The sequence below is a fragment of the Blennius ocellaris genome (assembly GCF_963422515.1).
Source record: "Blennius ocellaris genome assembly, chromosome: 5".
NCBI classification, from domain to species: domain Eukaryota; kingdom Metazoa; phylum Chordata; class Actinopteri; order Blenniiformes; family Blenniidae; genus Blennius; species Blennius ocellaris.
Genome location: NC_137654.1, coordinates 19,452,194 through 19,463,281, shown reverse-complemented (window position 1 = coordinate 19,463,281; position 11,088 = coordinate 19,452,194). Strand labels below are relative to the sequence as shown.

The following is an 11,088-nucleotide window of genomic DNA, read 5'->3' as shown; positions in this document are numbered from 1 at the left end:
TTTACAAGCTCACCATCCGGGGACTGGTGAATGTCATAAATCATTATATTTTTAAATGTAGGCATGTTTTAAACTCGACTGGTCTGGGCAAGAATAAGAGTAGATTAAGGATTAGTTTCAGGCAAATATTATTTTCAGCTGAGTTTAGATTAAGACTATTGAACTCATGGGTAAGTAAATGCAATGTGCACAACAGGCTTTAAGATGCTCCTATGCAAACTCTTGTTTTTGCTCGTGTGATTCAGTTTTCACAGTATAATATCCTCGTTTTTACCTTTGTATCTTCCAAATAATACTATTGCACTGCATGTTACCTGAAGTTATGTAATGGGATGTTTAAATTGTTATAGGGCATGTGGACATTTAAAGCAGCTGATAAACATATTTGGTGCGGTCCTTCCTGTCCTATACATGGGTCAGTGGTGTATTGACAGAAAATACCAGTGGGTGGTGTTGTAACTCAGGTGTATCTCAATCCTCTGCCAAGAGGGCAAACAGTTGGTTTACGCTGTGCTCCTCACTCCTGCTTTGTCTATTTTTAACTCCTAAATCTTCTTAGCCTTTAATTTCTCTACCTCTCCAACTGAGTGTGTGTGTGCGTGTGCGAGCGCGCGCCCGTGTGTGTGTGTGTGTGTGTGTGTGTTAGAGTGTGTGTCGTGCCTGCTTCTGATGTTGTTAGTCTCATAATGTTCTTGTTTTTCTGCCTTTGCGTTATTTGTCTACCTCTGTGTTTCTGGTCAGAATAATTGTGTGTGTGTGTGTGTGTGTGTGTGTGTGTGTGTGTGTGTGTGTGTGTGTGTGTGTGTGTGTGTGTGTGTGTGTGTGTGTGTGTGTGTGTGTGTGTGTGTGTGTGTGTGTGTGTGTGTGTGTGTGTGTGTGTGTGTGTGTGTGTGTGTGTGTGTGTGTGTGTGTGTGTGTGTGTGTGTGTGAGCATGCGTACACATCTGGAGCCTATCGGCTTAGTGTTTCAAGTGAGAACACTCCCTCGCGAGGCTGCCGGTGGCTGATGGGATATGCACCCGTGCCGGGTGTTTTGTCACCGTAGTGATTTAGTCAGAGGGCAGTGTGGGTGATTCAGGTCATGCTGTTGCTGCAAACACTGCTGTGCGTGTGTGTGTACTGGATGGAACCTAACCAATGTGCCGTGCTGAGAGGTGAGTGCCTGTTCACACACCCATATACTATATTTAACATCTTCACACCTGCAGTTCATGCTGTGGAGGAGAACAGGGTGACAGGGTCAGAGAGAGAGAGAGAGAGAGAGAGAGAGAGAGAGAGAGAGAGAGAGAGAGAGAGAGAAAGAGAGAGAGAGGGGGGGAGGGGGTAGGGAGAGGGAGAGAGAGAGAGGCAGATGGGAGAAAAGGGCAGTTTTTCTTAAGCTGACAGGATGACTTTGTCTGAGTATTAATGTGTGATTATTGACCAACAAAATATTCTCGCGACATGATTGGCAAAAAAATGTGGCTGATTATTGTTCTTTATTCACCCTACACTATATCTCCACTTTCCCCTAGTTTCCCCAATGGTTACCTATTGGTTTCTTACTGGTTTCGTTCTTGGTGTCCCTCCTGGATTCTTACTGGTTTTCTTACTGGTATGCCGCCCTGGTTTCCTCCTGTTTTCCACCCGGTTCCCCCCTGGTTTCCTTCTCTTTGTGGCACTCATTAAATTATAATACCCCCCCCCCCCCCCCCACACACACACACACACACACACTGTCTTTATATTTATGGTTCCTGAAATTAGAAGGGAATTTTATTGTTTCACCGATTATAACTGTGATATACAGTGAAAATAAATAAATACAATTATGGATTGTAATTTGTCAGAAAAGGGTTTAGTGTGTCATCTTTAAAAAAAAAAAAAAAAAAAAAAAAAGAACTTGGTTATTTAAGTGTTCCCTACCTGTGTGAGCACAGATAATAGCATCAGAGAGGTGTGGCACGCATGTGGCTGCTTCGACTGGCGCCTTCATTTCATCCCCATCATGGGACAGGCTTCTTCCAGTGTGATAGGTCTCACAAGGTTCAGGTCAGTTGAGTTCATCAGTCAACCGAGGACAGTAATACCTCGGTCAGCAAAGCGGCTCTGAGTAGTTGTGGTGCTGTTTGATACTGTATAGTTCTGCAAAACGAAATCAGCATCTCCGTAAAGCTTGCAAGCTGACAGAAGCAGAAGTTGCTTTAAAAGCTCCCGGTGGACGGCTGCATGAGCTTTGGCGTCAGTAAAACCAAAAGGATCAATGGCAGCAGACTCAGAACCTCACAATCAGGTTGCATAATGTCAGGTAAACATATAATGTTGTTAAGTATTGCTTTTGCATCATAATTTGCTGCAAATATGACGATGATATGATGATAACGTCTCAAATGTGCCTCTACAGTTTGTTGTTTTTTTAATAGTCAATTTGATATTTGCAGTTTAGTGCCTCAGTTTCCTGCACACAAATTGCATTATTATGGCTGTCAATGATGATTTAAAAAAAAAATTAAAAGACGTTATTGCACAATTTTGGTGAATTTCCTTTCTGTCATTTTGAGTATGCACAGCAGAAATGATAAGTGCATTGCAACATAATGACAACATTATGTTTAAGATTTTGGTGCTTTTCTCTCTTCCTCAATGTCCAAATAGATTGTCACACTGACGTTAATTGTACTTTTTTTTTTTACTTTAGACAAATGGTCCAGATTTTCTTCTGTCGAGCCCCAATATGATTCTTACCTCAAGATCAGTAGGATTTTGACACTGTGAATATAAGGTTTGCAGACTTTTTTCTTTATGTGTTTGGTGGCTCTTGACACACTAACTCCATAATTATGAAGCACCCCAAATCCTTTAATGGGCTTTTTTATGATTATCTTTTGAAATACTTGGTGATCCCTGTTGCTTGTGCCCCTCATCCTGCCACAGTTTGATAGCAGTCGACTTTCATTCTGCTTTAATACAGCACTGTGGGAGAAGTGATCCCTTAATGCAGCCACCTTCTATTCCTGTGCAGAAGTTCAATGAGTGTCTTCTGTAGATTGTACTTAAGCTAACCAAGACATTCCCAGTAATTACACTGCAACACCCGAGATTTGTTTTAGACTTTGTAAGACATATTGTAATTTAGCTGTAGGTAGGAGTCATCAAAATTGAAATATAGAAATGCTTCAAGGTAATTTGGCCTTTTACTTCCACTTGTCATGGGGCTGTTTGTGCAGTTATTGCCTATATTAGGGGAACTGCTCTTAGTTTTTACTGATTAACTCCAAAGGAAACCAGCCCAACTGCCTTTCATTACAGCACCCATTACTTTCTTCTAAATGACCCAGCGTGTTTACTTTGAGTCAAGATAATAAATACTTCTATTTCCACTTTCAGCCATTCCTTTTTTTTCCTGTCCTGCAAACATGTTTGAACCCTTGGAGGAAGAGATTTCCTGATATATTTTGCTGCTTTGAGCTGAAAATGTCATATTAAATTTGTGTTTATATGGTTTTCCATGTAGGGAAAGGGTTGGGACACATGATTAGTGAAAAATGTCTGAACGTGTGTATATTCATACGATGCAAATAAGAGAACTGACTGAGGGTCCGTTGAGATTTGAAATCTCTCTTTTCCACCTTTCCCAGCTGTCTGGCCGTCTGAGCGTTCAGGACTAACAGACCACCGCCAGATGTGAAATCACTTGAAACCAGCTGTCCGTGCTTATGCGTGTATGGTCTGTAGATGTTCAGTGTGTGTAGGTGTGGAGCCCACTTCATCACTCCTACACCTGCAGATGTGTGTTGTCAGGGTATGGTGTGTGTGTGTGTGTGTGTGTAGAGGTGCCTTCTCACTTGTGTTTCCTGTTCAACTTTGTCAGCTGTCAGCCGGTCCCAAGTGTACAGACCTGACGCTGGAACAATGGCACGACCTGTGTCGGTGTCATTTCAGTTACGAGAACAGTTACGCTTGATTGACTAGAATCATGTATGTAAGAAGGATGTGGAAGCCTCACTACTGTTTCTCGTGTTTATCTCAATTATGTTTAAAGGTAAATGTATCTTCCTGCAGTACTAGTATAAGCCACAAAGGGGCAGTGTTCGACTATAGTTTAACCATTGTTGCACTCGTGCATCAACTGTGGAGAAAAATTTGGCGTGATGACACACACACACACACACACACACACACACACACACACACACACACACACACACACACACACACACACACACACACACACACACACACACACACACACACACACACACACACACACACACACACACACACGCTGAGAGGCATAAATCTGGGCCTAATTGACTCTCCCCAGCCGCCAGGTCTCTGTAGACCCAATAATAACAGCTGCACCACTGGTCTGTTCCTGCCCAGCCCTGACCTGCCGCCAAAGGCGTGCACGCACACACATGCACACTCCCACTGTGAGATTTCTGCTCGGAGATGGCATATCTGCTTTCATACAGATCACACTGCAGATGTCATACAGTTTTCCAGGTCCCCTGACAGAGTTTTAGCTCCTTCATGAAGATGATTCACTCACTGGGGGATCAGTGAGGATAAATGTCTTAGATTTGGAGTTGTGTTGAGAATTTAAGAGAAAGCAGTTATGGCCTCTTTGTTTTTTTAACCACATGACTGGCCTCTCAACTGCTGATTATTGTTATTTTTTGATGGCAGTACTGCATCTGCCTCCTGCATTCAATTTGTCAGTATGCTGGAGATGGATCTGGCACTGTGTCACATCTTTTCTTCTTTGTTTCCTTCCTCCTGCAACAAGGCTGCTCATCTGCTTTACCCCCTGTACCATTTCCCCCAATATGTGCCATCACTTCAACCAGCATTACAAAAACACACAACAATGCTCACTTCAGCCTAAGAGAACCAGAGCACCCCATGCTGGCCTCACTCTGCTGATCTACCAGATTGTTTGAGCGTAAAAGTTCACCGGGACACAATTACACTCATCAAACCATCTCTCCGCCCCACCACCTCTTTTTTTTTTCCAAATCTCTTATCAAAGCTTTGATAGTCTCTAAGCTAAGAAGCAGAGCCATTTTCACTTCATGATTCAAGCTATTGTGTTTCTTTTTTCCTCCTACATATATATGTGAGCCTTAGTGCGTGTCCATACAGCTGTACATGTGTATGTATGACACACATGACACCATCGCCTTGAGGCTACAACTGAACTTTTTGACCATGTCCATCATTTAGAATTGCGGCACTCATTTCTGTGTTGTTCCGTTTGATCCTATTCACTCCATATGCTCAGTCCTCTTCAGACATGTGGAGGACAGAAGATGTTCTTTGATGACATGCTCCTACACATGACTTAATTTCCCCCCACTGAGGGTGACAACAGTTGTGAGAACTTTTGTTGAGCTGTTGCTGATAACGACATAATGGACTCCGCTTCTCCCAGGGACAGACAAACGGGCAACAGGCAAGAAAAGCACGTGGTGACATACAAATACTCAGAGCGACACATTAATACACATATGGTCTGTGGAAGCTTAGGATTTCCCCGGCAGTGTGTGAATGGCAGTCTGTGGGAGGCATTTTCTGACAGCAGTAATCCCTTCTTATCCACAACTGACTTGGACACGAGGATAAGGTCCTTGTCTATTCTCGTTTCAACTCACTGGCAAAATTGGCAAAAATGCAAAGTCTCTTTCAACCTGTTGCTTCTCTCTCTTTATCGCGATTCTCACATGCTTAGGCGAGTTAATCTGCTTCAATAGGAATATGTCATCTACACAGCTTTGTTGTTGTTGTTTTTTTTTTTAACTGCAATTGGTTTAAGAAGTGTGAGAAGGTTCTCAAAACCACACTGTGCCTCTCCAGCTCTCACTTTGTATGTGCTTTGTTTCAGACAAAGAGGTAGTTTCTGGTTGAATTTCAGACTCCCCGATGCTCACACATCAAAAGCTGTTTTTGGTAACAGCTGATGAGATCCACAGAGAATAAAAAAGCACACATCTTTCAGTCCTCAGTAGAGTTGTCCTGATCATAATTAATTATGTACAGCCTTTATATCTATTTTGGCTTACTTCTCAAAAATTAATTGTTGAAAAAAACACAGTTGTCCTCTGAAACTGTCTTGCAGGAAGTCTGCTCATACTTTATCTTTCTGAAATTTTTGGCCTGTTTGTTTAAGTAATTAAGACAAATCCATCCATCCATCCATCCATCCATCCATCCATCCATCCAGCCATCCAGCCATCCAGCCATCCAGCCATCCATCATCCATCCATCCATCCATCCATCCTATGGTAATAAGGCTTCCCTTTTCTCACGCATCTTCTTTTAGCTTGGGGAAGTTCAAAGACTCAAAGACTCTATATAAACCCGCCCAACGAGCCCTCGGCTGGCCCTGAGTCCATGGCCCAGTTGGCTGTGGCTGGTACACCTACAACCAGGTGGCTTCCCTATCAGATTCCTGCACCAATTGGCTCCTTTCTTCCTCCTGAAGAATTAATCTTGATAAATGTAAAATTTTTGTTGTGTAATTCAGTGGGTCAATATATTCAGACAGATTTAGGCTAAAGTGAACATTTTATTGGTGTTGATAAACATAAAAGATTACTGAAGGCTCATTGTTAAATGTGCAGTCTGATTCAGCCGCAATATTTAAAGCCATATTCTGCACTGGACATTTTGTCTTTGTGAAATACGTTTGCACTTTCTGGAGTGAGTCTCAAAACTTGTGAGTATATTTCCAAACCTAAATGTGTAGATTTGAATTGGTTGGTGTAGCATATGAGAAGTGCTGCTTTTCCAGTTTGAGAGTAGCACAGCATATGAAGGCAGTATATAATGCTCAAAACAGCCCTGCAATATAACCTCTCTGAGGGCGGAAGTGGTGTCTTAAAACTTTGACGAGCCCCTGCGGTTCAGTAAAGACAAATCTGGGTGGGAGTTGAAACAGCATCGCTTGGCACCGCTGAAATACCCCTTGAGCAATGGCCACTCCCTCACAACCACAGCCGAGGAGCCCCTCGCCACACTCCAGCAGAGCCGCTCAGTGGTCAGCAGATCAGACTGCGGTCGTGCCGGGCGACGTCTGGGTGAGAATACGTTGAACTGAGTGGGTGTAAATGCTGCATTTGTAAATGGAGAACATTACTCTCAGTGAAACTTAACTAGGTAAATAAATGTTTAAGTTTAGAACATGTGAACAAAGCCCGACTTCAGACCGATTGTTTGGTGTTTTCGCTCCAACTTAACACATATATAGTTGGAACAATGACATATCTTTCCCCTTGAATGCTGTGATGGTGGTGTGGTATAATAAACTTAAGTAGCTGCTGTCATGTCTTGTTAGATCAAAGAGTGGAGGACAACTTTACATGTGTCTGAATTTGTTTGTGTCTCTCAGCTTCGATATGTGTGCCTGTGAGTAGGCATAGCTGTAGGTCAGAGCCACCATTAATTATTGATGGAAAAAGCTTAGCGCATGTGCTGGCACAAAGTGTTGCTAAGCGAGTGCTCCAGCATGCCAGAGACATCTGCGAGAAAGACAGAAAACAAGTGAGAGATAAGAAACGGAGAGATTCAGACTGAAAGAGTGGTCGGAGCAGATTCACATGACCTTAAGCGGAGTGTGACTGCTACCTGCTAACAGAGAGGGACAGAGAGAAAGAGATAGGGCAGAGGAAATGGACACCAGAATCTGCTATTAGAGATGGAAAAAAGTCAGAGAGAGAGCATCAGACCGGCTTACACATCAGCGAAAAGTAGTTTTTTTTATTCAGCAAAACAAGATTTTTGCAGTTGTAGAATTTCTTGAACGGAAAACGAATAGAGAACAATGTTGTGGAGAAATTTGGACCGTTGAGTCTGATAAGTGCCTGTTTTTAACTGCCTGTGAAACTGTGGGTGTTAGTTGTTGCTAAAGATGATGAGCCGTCAGGCTTATTTTTATCGGGTGCCTCCACAAGAGCTTCACCGTCGGAATCAGCTTCAGACCGATCCGGCCAAGACCAGAGCTCTGCAGACTGTCATTGATATGAAGGTAGGACCGAGGAGCAGGGGCCGTTCTCACGTTTTAACGTGCTACAGGTTGAGTCTTTGCGGCTTTAACAGATCGGTACATTTGTAAGGGTCAGTCTTTTTCGTTTTTTTGCTCATTTCCAGCAACACTTGTGAAGAATGTGTTTGTGACATGATCTCCAAACAAATTCGAGGCCAACAAGTTAAACTGTGGTGTGCGTTGTGGTAAAAACCTAAATCTGATCTCACGATCTTGTTTCAAATGTGCAGTTCTCTCCCTCGGCTGCAGTTTCATATCAGATTCATAACATACAGGACTTCAATTATTGATAAGCCCTGCTGTAATGTGAGCAGTAGCAGAGGCTCTGGCTCGGCCGTAAAAGCAGACACACAAACACACATGCACAAACAATCTAAAGAACATTGTCTTCTCGTTAACTAGCATCTGTATTGTGGCCATGCCCAAGTAAAGTCCATTATTGGCCCATGCAGTGTGAGCACTTATTCAATTTGTTTCAAATGTCACATATGGAAGCTTTCACTCTCATCTCAGCTCTTTGAAGTCGTTAGTGCTGTGAAAAATGCAGTTGACTCCACATGTGTCCATGTGTACACCCACCCTACCACACACACACACACACACACACACACACACACACACACACACACACACACACACACACACACACACACACACACACACACACACACACACACACACACACATTCAGCGTTCATTCAGCAAACGCTCTTTTCCAAAAGTGGCTCCTTTACAAGTAAACCACAGTTATTTTTCACACATACTTTGTGATTTGTCTGCCTATTAACAAACTGCACATGTGCCAGTCCAGGATGCCTCCAGGGTTGTAAATGTATGAACGAAGCCAAATGAAATCTGACTGAATTAATTGGAAACGTGAAAACAAATAGAGCTGCCGAGATGATTTGACAGAAATGAAAGCAGTAGTTTATTCTGGCCAAATTGATGAAGTATTTTGATAGAGTGTTGCTTTAACAGAAGATGGAATTATGGACCTTCCGTCATGTCTCCTGCTTGTGTGAGTCGAGTGTGAATGACTTTGTTTTTAGTCTTTGTGTTGTTGCTTCTTCTAAGTGGTGTGTATTTTTGTAATTGCAGACCACCAACCCCCCTTTCTGTTTTGATCCTGATGTTATCTGGCAGGTACTGTACTGAATGCTCACCTCTTCATCAGATACACAATATTTGTGTTTCCCTTACTTCTCCCATGGTTAATTCCCCTTTCAGTTGCAGCGCAGCCACGTCATATACAATCGTTTATGTTTCTGTTGCTTTGTGGTCCAGCTTTTCTTTCATGTATTGTATATTTTCTTTGAGCTTACAGTAACTCCGCTGGGTGGTATTTTTCCTCTCCTGCTTGGAAGCAGAATCCGATCAGTTAATAAAGTCAGAACATCAGTTAAAGTATAATACTGAGTCAAATAACTTTGCGGAATGAGCAACGTTCTTGTGCGTGTATTTTTGAGAGCCTGAGATAAGATCTGATGACTTTCTCACACACACTGTGTTCGGTGTGTGTGTGTGTGTGTGTGTGTGTGTGTGTGTGTGTGTGTGTGTGTGTGTGTGTGTGTGTGTGTTATAAGTACCTTTATATGCATTCCTGGCTGGTCTGTGTGTGCCTTCAGGATTGCAGCTCTGCAGCGTTGATGTCAGGAGATGTAATAGAGGTCAGATGCTTACATGTTGCCTGTGGTTTCGCTGATGGCATCATGCAATCTGGTTCCAGTTATTCCATTACCTTTCTCTTCTTTTCCAAGGTTTAGCATTTAATGTATGTCTGCGCTGATGCAACTAAACAACTTTAGGGCTTGTCCATGACAGATGATTCCTTTCTCCCAGATGCTGCAGATGAATATATCTGAGCTGTGCACACATTACATTATTATGTATTTTTTCTCCCCCTTATTTTTCAGACTGGCAAAATACTTTTTTTTAGAGATATATAGTTACATGCAAAGTTATTATTCCTCTGAATGTCTCAAATCATAATTTAGATGCTTGTCTTATGGTGATATTCTACTCAGAGAGAAGTTTCAGTGTGAAGCATTATTCTCATTAGGATGGAGCCACTTTATTCCCTTTAGGCTATTATGAAAAACAAATTGGGCAGAGGTGCTGAAACACTCTTGTGACAGTTGACTCTTTCACCCGGGTCGGAAAACCTCTCATGTTTTGGCCCAGAGCTTATTATTCTTAGCTAGATTTGTGCTGACTGTTTGCCTGCCTACTGTTGCTGGTGTAGGACACCAAGATCTCTTCCTTGGAGAGGAACATCAGAGACCTTGAGGATGAGGTCCAGATGTTAAAGACGAGCGGCCTGCTGCACCCTGATGACAGGCAGGATGACCTCAAGCAGGTGGAGGTCTACAAGAGCCACTCTAAGTTCATGAAGTCTAAGGTAGAATACCTCTGCATGCCACCTGTGATGACTCCGTCGTGCATGAAAACAGTGATGCATGTTAGTCTCAGAACATCCACTGAGAGCATGTTAGAAAAGTGCATGGTTTGGTATGTTGCGTCTTTTTGAACCTTTGCTTCTGAATCTGATGTTGCATGGATGCCCAGAACGCCTACATCTTTGTTTTCTTATTCTCCTTCTCTCTAAGGAAATTCTTGCACGCTTCACCAAACTTACTTACGTGATGCATGTGGGCATTACACAACTTGCCTATCTGTGACAGTTCTTTGTTCAGAGGAACTATCAGCTTTCGATGGACTGTGTCAGTTTACCATCGAGCAGATATATAAGCCAGTCGAAAAATACTGCTTCGGACTACACGTCGGTTCATATAACTGCACACAATGCACAATATATCATTGACATGTTCATACTTGGATACAGAACCATTAAAACCCGACTTCCAGGTAAAGTGTCAATGTAAAAATGTTTGTTTGGTGCCCTTTGTGCAGCCCGTTTGTCAATGGATTGTGGAAGTTCCTGATGCAATCATAAAAGACGTTTTTTTTAATGAATAGGGCGCCTGACAGACAAGTGTGAGCTCACATGGAAGGAACAGAGGGAAACTCTCTCTCCTCACCCGTGCTGACCTGGTATAATATATATA

The 11,088-nt window shown here is 42.6% G+C and overlaps 1 protein-coding gene across 1 annotated transcript in view; it reads left to right on the top strand.

The window, feature by feature from the left end:
* The window catches only part of LOC308130609 (ERC protein 2-like), a gene marked incomplete at both ends in the record, with an annotated part of 109,485 nt that overhangs the window by 5,834 nt on the left and 92,563 nt on the right, over positions 1–11,088 (top strand). The window contains one exon of the mRNA XM_080497017.1: positions 10,266–10,421. Within this exon, the coding sequence (XP_080353143.1) occupies positions 10,266–10,421 (156 nt within the window). The remainder of the gene's footprint in view (positions 1–10,265; positions 10,422–11,088) is intronic.